This window comes from Rhineura floridana, chromosome 8 (genome assembly GCF_030035675.1).
Source record: "Rhineura floridana isolate rRhiFlo1 chromosome 8, rRhiFlo1.hap2, whole genome shotgun sequence".
Lineage (NCBI taxonomy): Eukaryota > Metazoa > Chordata > Lepidosauria > Squamata > Rhineuridae > Rhineura > Rhineura floridana.
Window position 1 is genome coordinate 83,324,018 of NC_084487.1, and position 18,160 is coordinate 83,342,177.

The 18,160-nt window shown below is 39.2% G+C and overlaps 1 protein-coding gene across 3 annotated transcripts in view; it reads right to left on the minus strand.

Moving 5' to 3' along the window:
- Window positions 1–7,681: 7,681 nt before the first annotated feature.
- The window catches only part of CNTN1 (contactin 1), a 326,339-nt gene continuing 315,860 nt past the window's right edge, over window positions 7,682–18,160 (minus strand). For 2 of the 3 annotated variants that reach the window (XM_061639947.1, XM_061639948.1), the window contains exons 20-23: window positions 14,571–14,757; window positions 13,444–13,556; window positions 11,126–11,282; window positions 7,682–8,531 (exon numbers count right to left, since the gene is read on the minus strand). In XM_061639947.1, the coding sequence (XP_061495931.1) occupies window positions 8,452–8,531; window positions 11,126–11,282; window positions 13,444–13,556; window positions 14,571–14,757 (537 nt within the window). In that variant the 3' untranslated portion in view covers window positions 7,682–8,451. Of the gene's footprint in view, window positions 8,532–8,937; window positions 9,013–11,125; window positions 11,283–13,443; window positions 13,557–14,570; window positions 14,758–18,160 lie in introns of those variants that run through there. The other variant, XM_061639949.1, reaches the window with a different exon arrangement.

Below are 18,160 nucleotides of genomic sequence, written 5' to 3' on the forward strand. Positions count from 1 at the left end.
ATAAATGAAAAAAGGATGGTTCTTAAGTCAAACACAGCAGTGTCAACAGGAATTTCTGGGTAGATTGTGCCCTTTGACCCACTGGCAAGGAGACAGATTTGCATTAAACGTGCATAGGCTTGGTGTCCTTGGCAAATTTTTGTCCTCTTTTACAGGTGGAATGGAGGATCGAAAACTAAATCAGTGGCCACACACATAATAAAATGTGTATAAGTGAAGATTTCCCCATACAAAAAAAAAGTAATCTATTGAATTTATGCCTGCCACAAAGCTGTCAAAGGCACAAGAACCCTGCTTTTCCCCAATGCTAATCCTAAACCAAAGCATGATGATGTTAGCATTATGATTCTCTTAGTCCATTCTCTTAGTCCATTCTAAATGACTTCAAATAGTGAAGGGTTGCCTATGTAAATCATTCTTAAAGGTCACAATTGTAGTGGACTAACAAACAGTATCAGACAGAAGCAGGTGTGTGTGTATTTATAAAATGTAGCTCCTCTAAAATATATAGAAAGATGGTGGAAGATTTAGGACAGAAGAAAGTACTTCACACAGTGCACAGATAAACCTTAAAATTTGCTCCCACAAGAGGCAGTGATGGCCACCAACTTGACGGCTTTAAAAGATGATTAGACAAATTCATGGAGGAAAAGGCTATCAGTGGCTACTAGCCATGGTGGCTATGCTCTGCCTCCATAGGTAGAGGCAGTATGCTTCCAAATACCAGTTGCTGGAAACTGCAGGGTGTGGGGAGAGTGCTGTTGCACTCAGGTCCTGCTTGTGGGTGTCTCATGTGCAACTGATTGGCCACTCCAAGAACAGGATTCTGGACTAGATGGTCCTTTGGCCTGATTCAGTAGGGTCTTCTTACGTTCTTATGTTGCTACTACTACACACACACCCCTCTTCTCCCTCCCTTCTAGCTAATTAATCAGAAGACTGCAATCTCTCTTTTCCTTTCGTTCTTCCTGATGTGTTGTTTGCAGCAAGGCTTCATAGTCATAAACTTTACACAAGATTGGATTCCTTTTAAAACGTAAACCATGTGTGCAATTCCATGAATTTAAATAATGAATTCAAGGTGGGCAGGCAAAGTATTCATTTGTTATTTTGAAGGATGTGCTAAATGGGCAATACATGTTTTTTGAAATCCACTTGGAGTATGGAGTAGAACACCAGGAAGTCAACACATTATCTTCACAAGATAAAGGCTTGGGAAGAGTAACATTTATTTATTTATTTACCGACCCTTCTTCCCAGAAGGAGCCCAGGACCCAATAAATAAAAATCAACAGGCTATTGAGCCAGCTCAAGCAAGAAGTTCAGGAGGGGAGGTTGCCTTCAAGAACTAGAATTCACTGGAGATTTAAAGAGGAAAAATCCCTACTGTTTCTAACCAAGCTCAAAGCAGATGCATAATTTTTTACACACATAATATATTTTACAGGCATGGCATTTTCCCCCTTTAAATGTGAATTAGTTTAGGGGGATGATGATACATCGGGTGTTATTAATAAAAACACTTAGAGGGAACTGTGGATCACACCAGGAAGTATTAGCCATGGGATTAAGGCCTTTATGTCTTTGGATTTTTCAAGGCAGGGCAATTTGAATCCCTCTCTAATTTTATCTAGTGAACAATGCAGAGAGGCCCAGTAATTATTGTAGCATGACAACAGAAGAGTAAACAAATGGTTTAACTCCTACTCCTGTTGGTGTTTTAAACTTTTTTGTATGGGTAAGTTTAGTTCATGTCTATGCAAGAAAGTTAACTTCTTTACGGCAACACATATTGCTGGAATTGGGTAAGCAGAGATATAAGCTGAAGGTGTTCTGCTGAGGCAGCATACAACCTTCTAATCAACTGATGTATGACATTCATGTACTATTTGTTTGGTCATCCAGTGGTACTACTGGAATCTATTGGTCGGACACTTCTGCTCTAAGCCCTTTCACTTTTGGGGAAGTCAGCCATATACTTAACAGACATATTAATAGATAACATACATTCAATTATTCCCATATGGCCCAACATCGACCTACAATACCTGCTTCATACAAAACTATATAATGGCAGTGACAGAGATCAATAAATAGAATGACACAGGGCTCAATTAAAAATGAGGTTCAATTTTACAACATGCTTCAATGTCACGATTTATGTCTGGTATGTACAAAGCAATGAATAGCAACCTTGAAGTCTAAGCTGAGTGCATCACTCTTCACCAGCACCAAGTGAACAGTCCAATTCCATATATTTGAATTCCAAGTTCCTTTAGAATGTAACCAATGAAGACAGAAATTCAGTTTTATGCTTTGGATTAATCTTTACAATAATCCTGTATTTACTCTGATTTATTCAAACCTTTTCCCCACACCTTGCTATCTGTTGTGGTTTAGTGTAATTTGGCTCAGGCATTTTGCAAACACAGTTTTTTGTCCTTTGGCACCCCATTCCTAGAACTGGACTTCTAGACCAGCGTTATTCAAACAGTGGGTCTCAGGCCACTTTCAGCTGGGCCTCAGTGCTGCAGCCCACTCAGTGCCTCTGCATTTGTCCAACCTGTCCCCTGGCTATGCCTTAGCTTTTTGGTTAGACCAATGCCAACATGAGTACCAAGGCCTCCCTCACCCAGTTCACACCAGCTTGCCATGCATGGAAGTTGGATAGAAAGTGAAGCTGTAGCCTGAGGCGCTGAAGAGGGAAGAAAAATAGACAATTTACAGCATAAAAGCATAAGTAAGGGCCAAGATACATGGGAGGTCCTGCAGATGGTTAAATGTAAAGAGCTATGGACAGCCTGAGTTATACTGAGGCCACAGCACTAGGGGAGGGAATTAATCTTTCCTATTCTGAAGCTACTAGTTATCCCATAGAGTAAATGGACAAATATTCCCAAGTAGATTGGAGCTGGTCAGTCAGGAACATAGCACAGGGTAAAGTGCTAATCCTCCTCTCCCAAAACTGCTGTCCCACTACAAGGGTTTCCAGAAATTATGTACCTGATTTTTAAAGGAAGTGCCTGTCGAGGCTGATCAATGCGTCTGCCAGCTATATTTTTGCTTTGTCTAGAATGGATTCATCCTGAGTTTAGTGTATTCTAGGCATCATTCAGGACATCATCACTTTACTCTCTGTTGTGATACCTTACTACATACCCCTGAGTGACCTCTCCCAGTGGTTTCATATCAATCTTTAAAAGTACAAGAGACAAAACAGAAATGTGAGGATCTCCACAGGGCAATTCCATGCTGAGGAACTAGCATTACCTTCCAGAATCTGCCTTCCAGGAAGAACTGGAACCACCACAAAACACTACCTCTTATTCTAACCTTTAAAGACAGACCAGATGAACACCATGGTAGATGGTACTGAAAGCTGTTTAGAGTTACAGGAAAATAAAAAAGGTCACACTTTTTCTGTCTCTGTCACAGTGCATGTCATCAACTGGAGCAACTAAATCCCAGAAGCATGTGTGGAAACCCAATTGAAAGGGATGAAGACAATGAATTTCATCCAAGAGTACCATTGCCCCTTCCAGCTCCAGCTTCCAGTCTATCCAACCGCTGAGGGCCTTAGAGAAAAGGGAGATTAGGGCTGCATATACATAGGGCTGCATACACATAGGGCTGCATATTTGGCCCTCGTGGGCCACATTGGAACCCTTGGTGAGCCAAGACTGGCCCATGGGCCAGTTTCCCCACCCATGGTTTTGTCCCTTATAGCCAAGTACATAAGGTTTACAACAATTAACTCAAAAACAGTACATGGGGGTGGAAAATCTTACTTGCAGCTTTAATTACATTCGCTCAAATGTCTTCACAATTACAAACATGATGTACACATGCACACGGTTATACAGTGGATCACTTTCTACATACTTATTCCACCTTCAGCTTGCTTGAAGCTGATCCAGCTGTTTGCTAAGATAAATTAGATTCAGCTTTGAAGTCATAAATGGCAGAATCCTGGCTTCGGCAGAACTTGCTTTTGCCAATTTAAACTTAATAATCATGACTCTTTATAACATCTTTGTATCATATATGCAAGGTTTTTAATTGGAGGGATTATTTCAGCTGCTGCTATAGAATGTTAATTATGTGTTTGGTACAAATACTCACTACAGCACTGAATGTAATAGCTGCTAGAGTTTAGAGTTGCCTACCTGTACCTGTTATTTATTCTCTGTGCAATCAGTCACATCACATAGGTGATAGCATGCATGTAGACCACAAGCTGAAACATTCTGGAAGTCTTAGGACTAACTTCCTAAAGTTTTGCACACTTCATCAAACCTGTACAGTAAGGGCTGGTTCACACAAAATGGTTAAGTGAGGGCTGGTTCATCATTTCATGACTGCAGCTTCAAATGAAAACTTGCAAAAAGAAAGGAGCACAGAAACCACCACTCAGGGGGAGATATTCTAGAACCAAACTGTGTGGAAATTATTGCTATGAAGACTAGGGCTGTGCCGTATGTTTTCTTATTTGACACTGAGTTGAAAGCAGGGCTGACGTGAAAATTCCGAGTGAACTTTGGGGTGATAGGAGTTGGTGAACTACACTCATTTTTTCACCTTTTTGCAATGGGAGAAGCAAGGGCAGAGTTGCTCCTGGCACACTGCCTCCTTTTGGTAACCACCATTTTGTTTTTTCCATAATGCTCCTATCAGCGATGCAACATCATCACTGAGCATCACTTACAGATACAGTTTCAGGGTATGTGTGGAAATAGTAGCCCTCACTAGCAGATACTATTTCCTCACATATAGCACGTGAAGATGCCATTTCCCTTTCCTTCCAGAAATAATTTCTGTGAATAATTTCATGTGATGTCACAACAGTGCTCACGGGTGTTATGGAAGGGAAATGGGGCCAGTGAAAAGACCCAGTGCTGTCAGAGATACATTTATTTTCACCTCAAAATTGGTGCCTCTCCCCGCCTCCAAATTTTGCTTACTCTGGACAGAAAGGTTTTCCCCAAATGCCACTTAATTGTGAGATTGTTCTTATTTTCTGTTCCGTTTGTTGCAAATATTTTCCATATATCCTTTGTTTCAATACACTTTTTGTCATATTCAAATTCCAGTATGGGTCATGTTAAGTAATCCCAGCTACTGGGGATCATGTATGGAACAAGATGATTCATGCTACATAGTAGATCTGACTTGGCTATGTAATGGCATCATTGAGGACATTCAAAGCCAATTGAAAACAAAGGCAATTCTTCTGAAATAAGATACATGGGTAATTCCAGCGTCATGTAATTAAGTGAATGACATTGCAACAATACCTAGCTAATTAAATATGACTATGCAGCTGTTTCATTGAAGACAAACTCACTTCAGAATTAGGGCAATGCTTTCTACACAGGCAAGCACTTTAAGAGCAATCACTGGAAAATGGCAAAATATGGGGGTCCTTTTGAGGCTGTGAAATATGTCAATAAAATCAGAGTTCTTATAGCTCACCCTAGTTAAAAGCCATACAAAGAAGACTGTCACTATAGCTTGAATATTTTTTATATATTTGGTCATTGGGCAAATATATATGATTTTGCATCACTGTCTTTCTTTTCATTCAGTACAGTTAGCTATGGAACAACATTTCAAGATTCCCAAGTGGATAAATATTTACTTTGATAGAGCAGTACTCAATCAGTGCTCATTTTTTAAAAAAAATGCCAAGAAAAATTTAAAGTGGTGATGTTTCCAAGCATAATCAATTAGACTGGGTGGCCTTGTATTTCCATCCACAATCAGTTAGAATGGGCAGCCTTAACTAGAAGGAGAGTGGTGTCAACTAATCATAGATCCAGTGATGACAAAAAACAAACTTCTGAAGAATAAAACTTGTTTCTATGAATTAGTTCCTTTAATTTTCCCTTCTCTCCTAAACAAATCTGTTTAAACACCTGGAAAAGTCAAATGACAATTGTTACATATGGGGTACCATTAATACATTTATTTAATTATAATTTATTTTTCAACCATAAAACCGACAAAGCATGGTCCTGGTTTACTCAATGGGAAAGAAAATGATAAAAAATAACTAAAAAAATTCCAAAAATTACCAGTATCAAATAAAAGTAATATCGATATTGCCTGAAATACAAAGAAACAGCCAACATGTCTATCTATATAAACTTTAATTAAGAACCTTGCGTTATAAAGCAGATGATACAATATATAAGTTGTCTGACAACTGCTGGGGACTGAATGTCCCAGTTAAATTTGTACAGCTGCATTTAACGATGTACATCTGTGATTAGCTAATTAGCATGAGTGATGAAATTTAGCTCACCTGTATTGCAGGTTAATTTAAGTAAGTATGCTTTGACCTTCCAAATTCTCTTCATGCAAAAATGATCTAGGTTTGTTCCTTATATCATGTGTTAGAAATGAAAAGGCAACCATGCATTTTGGCAATTTGTTTTAGTTGCGTTTGTAGGTTATAAAAATATGAATCGCACTGCATAAAAACAGAACCAAATTAAAACATATTGCAGAAGGCTTCCAAAGTATTAGTTCCTTATGTATGAAGACATCTTAGTTTCTTTAAAATAATTACATAATTTATGAAACTCAGCGCTGCTTGTGTAGCTTTTGAAATACCTCTATAGGGAAATCATCATTTTCACCTATTTTTTTTTAAGTTTCCACTTTTTAACAAAGAGTCAAAATTAAACTAAAACAGAGTTATTGATATTTTCATGAAGAATCTAGGCTTTTAAAATGTTAATTTACAGTACAAAAGTCATACAAATTAAAGATGGGGTGGGAATAAAGTATCGACAAATCTATTTTTGCTTCATTTAAATAGTATTAGTAAGGGCATTATAGTACCGGTACTAAAAAGCTAAAGTCTATCTCTAAAGCAGCTAGCAAGGCTGTGCTAATAAAATATGACCAAAGCTTATAATTCTCGAAGCATCAGACACTGCACTACTACTTGAGCCAGCTGATTCAGTATCACTAGATGGTGTGCCCCCACCCCCAATATTCACACCAAATTCCCAGCACACCATGGATTCTGAAAGAAATAGGTACTTCTTTTTAACAACTTTAAATACAGCATAGAAACAGTCAGAACAAAAACATTCTGTATCTCCTACTGGAATTCCAGTTTTTAAAACATTACTAATACTCAAAGTAGACAGAACAGCTGAGATCTACCAGAATTTTAATAGTATCTCTTGGGATCATTTAACAGGGAAAATCATGTTAGAACTTTACAACTCTTATTTACAGCTCTAGGAAGTAGAACAATATTAATTTATTGGAAAATGAAAATCATTCTCCTAATGGTTGGCCTTCACTAAAGTAAGGCAATATGTGTATCACAACAAAATAAATAAGATAACTTTTGCTATGTGCTACTTTGTCTTTTTGCTTCATATTTGATTTTTATTATTTTCAATGATTTGAGCTTTAAAGATAATTTTAAATACTCTTTTAATATTAATTACATTGTGGAATTGCTTTTCAGATTTCTATCATGCCATTATATTGGCTAGTAAAAATAATTAGACTGCATGTAATGTTGGAATTTAAATCCTGAAATTCATGACAGAAGTGGAATTATTCTAATTGTGACAATTATATTTGGATACAATGAAATATTAGAAGTAAATTTGCTTATATAGCTATTAATATCACTTACAGTAAAATAAACCTCTATATGACTGAGAAAAATCATACATGGCTTAACTACTAGTATTATTTCTAAAAAGACCATGTTGAGTTAAAGTAAAATTTTAAAATTAAGGTGCTGGAAAATCCTTTACTGTTAATACTTGTAACTCAGGCAAGTCTCTAAAATAAGATCCATTGCTATTAAACTTGGATTCTCGTGTCCTCAACCCACATTCAGTCACTTCAAGAAGAAAAGCAGTAAAAAAAAGAGTGCAATGTTTTTGCTTTGACTGTATCTTTAAAAACCTGAAAAGTCATAAATGACAGGGGCCATTCAAAAATATGCAGTACACAAAACAGATAGGATAGTACAGACAGACGTAGTTACTCCTATATATACCACATACGATCAACATTTCAATCTCTATTATGTTTTCACAATTTGATATTAAAGCTAAAACACCTATGAGTGGTGATTTCACTTTTACTGTACAGCTTATGATATTGGATTTTAACACTGCAACTTGCCCCATGGACCGAATCATGCAACTGTCGCAGATCAGTACAAGTGTTTTATAAGGCATAATTGGAACAAGTTAAAAATCATTCCTCATATTTTCAGAACTTGAGCTGCTTGATAAAGGAGTTCCTGCCTCAGTCTTCTTTGAAATCCATGATTAAGTCAGGAGGATAATTTTATTGAAAGCATAATTCATTTGGCTTAGGATGGTGCCATAGGAATAAAAAAAGAACTGAAATCTCTCAGGTTGGAAGGTCCTTTGCACTAAGTTGAGGACATGTTAAATCCAGCTACATTCAGAATTCCAAGAAGGCAAGGATACCAATAGCAGATAGCAATAAACCAAGACAACTGGGTGATATTCCAGCAGCAACTCCTATAAATGAAACAGATTTTAATTTTTTAAAAGGGATGTCCTTTATATTATAAGTAAAACAAATTTGCTTCTCAAGATTTTCTTCAAAAATGTCTGAACATTTTACAAATATTTTCTGAATCAGTCACGGTCCCTGATTCAATTAAGGGTGTGAACTGATTTCATAACAAATGTAAAACCGAAATGAATGGAGCCCATTTGTTTCATACATTAATAATGATGAAATCAATGCCATATATGAATGTCTTATTTTTTTGTTGCTTATTCAGAACTAATTCAGAGTGATTTTAGCATTTATTTTCCCCTAGCATTCAGAATAGCTTAGACAGAGATTGTAGGGACGGCTAGAAAAGGGAGACACCAAGTTGTCTAATCATCAATTCAAGCACATTTTAGTACAGCGTCTGGGCAACATTCTCCTAGGTCTTCTTTCGACACAGAACCTCCAGTCACAGTGACATGAGGATAGGCTTGTGAAAATCTTTAAAAGAGGGAGACAAGGAGTTGCATGTTGCAGTTGCATGTTCTTTATCCTTGGGAAATGAATGTTTGTGGGTTCCTCTCTTGGTCTTTCTTTGCGTTATTTAGGCAGCAATCTTATACACACTTGGGAGTAAAACCCATTGAGCTCAACTTAAGGCAGTATAAGGCAACTTCCTATGTTCTTAGCTGAACGTAGCTCAAATATATAGGATTACATTATTATACACATAATCGCCTGTAAGACAGAGATCATTCTATCTAGCTGTCTGAAATTTGGCAAGTCTAATTCCTTCGAGGAGAAGTAGAGTATCTGAAATTGTAATGCCAATTAGATAGCAAGGAAATTCTAGGCAGCAGAAGAGCAGTTGGAAAGCAAAAAGAGAGGAAAATGAGTGGAAATAATGAAAACATTACATTATAAAGAGAATAATTATTTTAACAAATGGATAACTATACAAATGAGTTTTTAATAACACATATAAAGTGTGCTATTTTAAGGAAGCAGGCACAACATTGTGGATGGGCTTAAACTGCAGCCCTGCTCCTGATACCTGATGGCATTGCACTACATGTGCAAAGGACTCGGCATTGCTTAAATACAAAGCAGATGGCCAATAACAGTCCCAATGGGGACTTTTCTTCTAAGGCTCCCAGCGTTGTGTGTGGGGGGGCATCTCTATTAAAATCTCAGTGTGGGAATAAAGAGAAAAACCTCTCCTTCATGTGCACTGCTTTTACAGTGAGATTCAGCCTCCCCCCTGTAATTACTTAAGGGGCTCCTGGGTGCATGGAACCCCAACTTACTTGTAGGAGCTCCCATGATGGATTTTCTTTACAGACAATCACATGCAATGCACAGTCTCCAGAGGAAGCAGGCATGACATCAGAGCTAAAGTGAAGCCTACCTCCTGATTAAACACAGCACTGCCCTACATGTGAGAACCACACTCACAGGACTACAGTCTGGTTCTCATTCAAAGCCTGTTCAGCAGCAGAGTTAGAAAAAAACCCAGAATCATAGAATTAAGGGAATGGAAACCTGAACTAATTGCAAACTCACTGTAAGAGACACCTACTAGTTTGTAGTGATTAGAGAAAACCCAGTGGCACTTTCCAACTTATATGGAGAGTATCGTCCTGTGCCACTGGACAACTGCCTCAGACAAATCTTGTTTATTTACTTATTTACTGGACAAAATCCTTTCTGAAGTATTAGAGGGATTGGGTAGAAGTGGAAAAGGCATGGGAACCGTTGGGCCAGTGCTGCTTCGAAAGCATTCCGTTACATTAACAGGCAGCATTGATTTGAGTTCATTCTTTGCCCACTATCACTGCTTTTACCAGACTGATTTTTCCCCTCCCTAAAATATTGATATTAATATCAATATTTCTTTCAAAATATTAATATGCTTAACATGAGCAAGACTTGGATTTGGGTGGAGAGGGGTGGCAGAAAGAGAGAGAGAGAGAGGAACCTGTACTGTTGTGCTGTGACTAAAATCAAGAAAAGAAATATTGGAATATTCAAGGGGAAAACTCTGGTGTCAGGGGAAAGCCACTGAAGTTCAGAGCAAATAGGATCACCCCACAAAGATGGAGAATATGCGGACAGTTGAAAAATCTAGTGCTAAGTCCAAATTCAGTGGAATTCTTGCCTATCCCTAGCACACCTGTTTTCCAGCCTTGAAAATACTTCAGTTCCATCCCATTTCTGGAACTTTTCTTCATCAATGTCAAAAGAAAGTCCCTGAAAACAGTAACCATATAACTGCCTAACACAAACGGGGCTGCTTTAGCCCTGAGGTACACTTCCTCACAATCACTTTATAGATGATTTTGAGAGAATTTATGCTGAATGCCTTTCATGAAGATAGATCTATTAAAAAAAAGTCATCCAAATGAATAACATTTTTTTCTTCTTTGCTGTTATTCTACTACTTCATGAGAAAAAGGTAAATGTAAAATTTTGATACAGCAAGATGAGAATCTGATTCTAACACAGTCTATTTCTGTTCACTGAGGAACTTTGTTCTGGAATAATTGTATGTGACTAGCATACATTCTAGAAAAAAGGGATTACATAATTCAGATGTATTTTAAAGTCTACGTACCTGGAATTTTTACTTGAGCTACTTCTCCATCTCCTCCTTCACTGTGCACTCGAACTTCAACAACATATTGACCCTTAACAGGGGCAGGAACCTCTATATAATGTTTACCTGTTTTATACAGTGTCCCATTAAATTGGCCATCTGGTCTATAGAGCACCTTTTAAAGACAAAATATGACATGGTACAGGAGGTAACTTCACAATATAACGCAAATGGCAATAACACATACCTTGTTTTAGAAAAGCATTAAAGAAATAGCAAAAAAACAAAATGAATATTTTGTTTTCATTCAGCCATTGCAAGATTAAATGCTTTGTTCTACTGAGACAATTAAAGTAATTACCCTGATTCTAATTATTACAGTCTTTTAGGGCAAATTAGTTGTAATGTCTGGAGATCCATGATAGGCTCTTGCATGGTTTTTAAGAATGGCACATACAAGTGCACATATGGCTGCATTAACCATTTAAAAAACCTAATGGAGGGATTTAAATAAGAGATTAGAATTTAACTAATCCAACTAATCCAAAATTCACTGCATATATTTAAGAAATGGGAAATAACTATGAATGCTTTCACAAATCAGTATGATTTGTATTCAAGGTACATTCAAATTAATTAAAAAAAAAATAAAAATAGAACCTGGCTGGGGATCTTCTCTAACTTGGTGAGAGTAGATTAGCAAATTAACCTACACTACAGAAGGATGTCAATTTAAGTTTTTTTGTTACCTGAATACTGGAGGTCAATGCGGATGGTAATACTTGGAGATCCTTACTTACAAGCATCTGGAATAATTCTTAGCTCCGCTCAACATAGAGTTGTGGGGTACACACATTGCGCTGCATCTCTGGGCAAGGTTCGGGAATTAACAGCCAGTTTTGGGTGGAAACAGGCCACAACTTTCTTGATTAAAACAGATAATTGTGGTTGGCATGGCACTGGAGGCAGGGATCAACATCCCCTCAAACAACACACCTGTAGTTTGACATCTGCCTCAGAATAACTGAGGCTCACTGGGGAGCTGGCCAGCAAAAAATGGACCCAGTGTGGTGCGAGCCAGGCATCTGAACTGCTGCTGGCAACCGTAGCTATGTGGCTTCAGATCCAGCCCCCGAGCTTGGGTCACACTCTGAGAGCCATCCCTGGACCCCTTGTAGGGAGTCCCCTTATGTTAATTAACCTGTCCCATGCCATTTCTGCCATTACACAAGTTGAAGCAATATCTTGCTATTAACTGAGAGAAAGGCAAAAACAACCTCCCTTTTGGCAGGAAAAAATCCTTTCGACTCCTGTTAACCAGCAACCACTTAACCCCTCAGTAGGAGCTCTATCCTGAGGTTGGTGGGTTGGGTGAAATACATGACGGGGGATATCTGAAAAAGCTGGGATGGTGTTATGCCAGGCCTTTTAAAGGCCGTAGCACTACCCATCTGTGAAATCCTGCAGAGAGCCCGATGCCTTCACGAGATTCAGCATGATTCCTCCCCCTCCCTCATCAGGGCCTTCTGTGCAATCCCACGACTGGGTCCTGGTGTGCAGCTGCACTAGGAACTTTGTTCCAGCAGAACTACAAATCCTGGCTTCCTTCTCATTGTCACTGCCTCCGTGGATGAGTAAGCAGTAGGCACAAGTGACAGTGACCACAGACAGTTTCCAGAAGCAGGAAAGCCACCTCCTCACCTGCTCCTTCATCTGAGCAACAACAGTGAGAAGGAATCAAGACTGGTTCTCTGCCTCCTGCATGGATCACCTCTTTTTCTGTGGTCCATGGACTATGGCTTCTGATGCTTGCTTTCTCTGCTGAAAGGAGGAAGGTGTCATAAGTGATCCCCAGTTATCACCACCTACACTGATATCCAGGAGAAAAGAGTCTGCTCCCTTGTTTTAGGCAATGAAAAAAAATCAGCACAGATTCTATGCCCAATTTAATAACGAGTGCATAAATCAGCACAATAGGTAATATTTCTGATGGTGGTAGATTTGCACACCTGTTCGAATGAGAATAATTATGGGTTAGAGAGCTTTGTACTTCTGTACTATGTAGCCTGTTTTCATATCATGCTAAGATTTACATACTGTAACAGTTTCTAGGAGTAAGCAGATAGTGTCAGTAGCAGGGGAATGTTGAAGGCAGTTTCAGAAGTTTTATTGAAGAATTCATATTTGCCTAACTGAGGATAGGTGTTTACACCCTTATATTGTTTTTACGTGAAGCTGTGGGAAATGATCAGAAGTAAATTAATATACAGGTCAAGTTAGGCATCATATTATCTGAATTACATAGTGAGGGCAAAGCATTTTAACGTAGGTCTTACTTTATATCCTTTCACAGTGGATTCATTGGATTGTGACTTGACGTGGTCCCATGTTATGATGTACTTCGATCCAGACTTTACAGAACTGATAATTCTAGGTCGCTGCCTTGGAGCTGAAAAATGTCACATGACCTTTATTCTGATAACTACAGGAAGACTTCTCTCTCTCCCTCTCTCACACACACACACTTACTTGTTGGGAAAGCAATCAAGCCTCCTGATCTGCAGTACTGGAGTGAATGGGTTGGATGAGGTAGAGCTGTCCCACTAAGCATCCCTGCCCAAGGGAGCTCCACTGCTAGTGGGGGAGCCCCACTGGTGAAAGTGTCCCGATGTACCCACCCAAACAGTTGACTTATGCTACTGCTGGTGATATCCTGTGGTAGCCAGCAGAAACCACTGAAATATTTGGGGGTGGGCTGACACAGGACAAAAACATGCTGTTGTCATGTTATGGAATTGGACCTAATCCAGGCCTCTTTGCTACAAACAACCTGGAAACTGGTGTAGTGAAGGATCTTTCCCCCTTGCCCCCCTTTCTGCCCTGGCCAGTGCAGTTGGCAGTGCTGAGGATGCAGTGGTGGCGACGCTGTTCCATTAAGCCCTGCCGCTTCCAGCCAGGGATTTGCCCCCATACTTATTCCTTTTTTAATTTGTTATGACTGCTGTTATTGATTGATTTTTATTAATCATTACAATAAATATTGAGTTTAATTGGAGGAGCTGGTATACAAAATTTTAAATAATGTCCATGATGTAACTAAAAATAGCAGCTTCTTAACAGGAAGGTATGATTTTATTAAGCGTTCATGTGAAGAGCTCATGCCCTTCTATTATTTAAAGGACCCATTAAGATTTATCAAAACTGAGTGAAATTGTCAGTCAAAGGACAGTAGACAAAGCACAGAAAAATTTGCAAAGAGCTGGCATCTGTTTATTGATTTTTGGGACAAATGCATGTTAATAAGCAGAAATGTTTTTTGATACTTGATTCTTCTTCCTCCAATTAAGCTCTTTGTGCCTGAATAATGAATAACGAATAATGATGTATAATATAAAACTGATAAAACTGCAGAGCTCAGAATAATAGAAAGTAGGAAAATTAGCACATAAACTACATTACTTACGTGCTTTTTCTGTAAGGAAAGCCAAACGAGAGCTGCTAGGCCCAGTGCCTGCTGAGTTTTTAGCTGCCACATCCACGTAGTAGTGTGTGTCAGGCTTCAGGTTTTCCAACCTCACTGAAAAATTCTGACTGCCCACTTCTACCTTATTAGCTTCTACTTCTCTTCCACGACTGGGCCAGTAGCGGATCTGTAAACATGAGACATATGGCTATTTGAGAACAAGACTAGATTTCAATCAACAGTGCTCATTACTTGATTGTTACTTGTTCCAAAAGCAGTGAGAAATAATGCCTGTGAACAGAGAGCTTTTAGATCTGACTCAAATTTTGCAACAAAAGACCTTGGCTCAGTTCAGACAATCTTCCACACTATTTGGAAAAATCCGAATTGGCAAACGTTCGTTAGCACAAGGTTTCCAACCCTAAATTAGAAACCAGAGAGCATAGGAACATATAGTTAGATCTATACAGGAAATAGAGAGGAACAGAAGAGGGATGAGAGAACAGATGAGGCAGTGCACGCATTTCAACAATTAGAACCATTGTCTCCTTTTTAATTCAAAAACTGTTTTGCCATATTCACAAATTGTCAAGCCTTTGGGATTACTATTCCCATTAGGTGGAGGTTGGGCCAGCTTGCAAGTTTATGAAGATGAACTCTGCTCCTTCTAGATCAGCTGGGAAACAGAAGAGATCTTCCCTTCCAAATATTCATAAAAACTATAACATTATAGCAGCAAGCAGTGCCCCAAGGGACAAAATACACTTAGAATGAAAGCAGTAAACATTTACAAGATTCCAGGTAGTCCTCCCCACATGTGCCACACAGTCAAAACCTAGCTTAAGCTTCTAGCTGGAAAATTCAGAAAGCAGTCAATAGCAGATAGGGCTGGAAGGATCTGTTAATTTCAGTTCTCTCATTTTCTCATTTTTTCCAATCTTAAATTCAGTTCTCCACATTTTTGCAGCAATTTGCAATTTAAAAAAAATCCTCATTAAAATTCCTCATTTACTGTGAATTCCTCCTAAAAACATATTTTTGTATGCAGTTTTGATGAATATAAACATTTTCCAAGTAATTTCTCCTAATATAATGCACTTTTCTATATTATTTTCACTAGTATATTCATTTTTATGCACATTTCCTCCTAATATATGCATTCTTGTAAACATTGGTTGGAGAACAGATCACCAATTTGTATAAGTGTGAATTTTGAAGGATGCCTATATTTTGGTTCTTATCTTGTTTCAGAAACTGTGAATTTGATAGATTCAACTTTAAATGTGACCTGAATCTAATTTCTCCTCTATCCCTAACAGCAGGTTTGTTGAGAAGAGGAACACACCCTTCAGGAACTTGTAGAAGTGTTGGTAAGTTGCAATGGAATCTTTCACCTCAGAATACTGTTGAGCACCCACTACTTGGCTTTTCAAGGTGTCAGGTCTTGTGAAGGATGTCTTGTAGAAATTGCAGGACTAATAATATGGATGGGGTGAGAGTTTAGGAGCAATAGAGACATGTAGACAGGGCTAGGGAAACAAGGCCACAACTTTACTGTCCCTTGGTTACAGTCATAAAACAGGTTGGCATGGCACAGGGCAAGGATGAAATGATCAGGCAGCCCAGCTGGTGGCTGATACTCCCTCCCCAGCCCACTAGGGAATGGAACAAACATTAGGGGGCTTATCCTTGGATGGACTATTCTAGGAGACCCCTTCCCAGTAGTGTTGTGACAAATTCAGAAGTGCAAGGCCCCTTCATGATAGTCACACTATGCCCCCCACAAACACACACCCCTTCTAAAATTATACAACCTTCTAAGATTATACAATAAAATGAGCTTTCAGTCTCTTACTTTGTTTGGAGTACTTTCCCTTAGTGATGCATTGCAATGATCAATGCAGATCTCCATGTGTTGCCTTTCAGCTAGATATATTATTTTCTGTACATGTACATGGGGAAATGTATAAGGTAAGGAACTTCCTTTGCTAAGTTTGCCTTCTTGGCTGTCATACTAACAGTAACTGCATTTGGGGAGAGCTTATGAGTTTTAGGAAGAGATTTAAGCATGAAAATTCCTGATTCTAATCTGTGGTGTTGGCTGCAACACACACACACACACACACACACAGAGGCATATTCATTTGCATTTCACTTTACCATGCACAATACACACATGCACACACATATACTGAACAATATTAAAAGCTGAAACAATATCACACACACACAAACTTTGTCTCCCCCCCAAAACATATTTCTTCTCTCTTTCCCTTCTCCTCCCTACTACTCATGGCTTTAGGCTGGAACAAAACCACAAATCTTCATCCCCCCCCCTTTTTTTTTTGCTGCTGGGTTGAGAATAAGATCCTTGTTAACAAACTGGAGGCCGTACAGGAGAGAGAGAGAGAGAGAGAGAAAGAAAGAAGACCCTCCCCTTCAGCCCAAGTTCTCCCCTCTCCTATCTCCTTTTCAACTTTCTGTTGCTTTCTCTCTGTCGTTATCTACACACTCCTCAGTCCTTCCCACATGCATCTTCTCCCACAACAACAGACATTCCTAGGAGCAAATCAGCATGACAGGGGACTGTGTCAGCTACTGAGACTCTTCTCAGACTCTTCTTTTGGGACCCTGCTCCAAACAAGTAGGGGATCTAAGAGGCCCAACTACAACCCCTGCCCCTGTCCACCAGCCTGGGTGGATGACAGTCAGCCTCAGGCCTCCGAGCTAGAGCTAAGACCTTAAGGGTATCCCCCATCCAAGACCACTTATGGAAGTCCCCCTTGATGACTACTGATCCTACCCAATGCCCTTCACCAACCAGCCAAAGTTGTGACAAGAAACACAGTTGTATGAAACTCAACTGAAGAGAAAAACTCGTTGCTCTGAGGAAGGCAAAAAACCTCATCACAAGAAGCCAATTATATGGAGAGGAAAATTCCTTCCCAGTCCTTCTTACCAGCAACTGACAAGGTCAACAGAAAGCGTAACCCAAAAACAAGATGGGGAAGCTGCGATGGACACTGGTGCATGTGAGGCAGTGCAGCCCAAATATAAGGCCTCAATGAGGCTCAGAGAGGTGAGGACTTCTGGCCTGCACCAAAGCTTTGTCCCTTCACAATAGCCACTTGTGATTGTAGTGATTAACTCCTGCATGAGCCAGTGGGGAGTGCTTGTCCCCCTCCAGTGCTCCAAGAGGCTCCTTTCCCCCACCTACACAGGAGACTCAAGTGTGCCCTCTGCTAATGTCAGCAAGCATGCGTTTGTCTAGATGCATTACTCCAATCATATCATCCAAATATTTCCACATTCCCTGTTGGTAGATAGCTGTCTTGAAGCCAAAATGCTTCAGTCACTGTCCCTTGGCCTCCAAGTTGTCACCTGGAACGAGTGAGGTTAAGTATGTGGAATCATGTGATGAGAACTAGATCTTCCTTCTCTGACAATTTCTAATGTGTCATGACAGACATTGTCTGTCACCAAATTTCCAAACCGCAGCCTTCTGGGCACATGGTATGATCAAGATCTTATCTGCTTTTTGAGCAGCCTAATGATCAATCTGATGAGCAGAAGGGCATGGAAAATCTTCA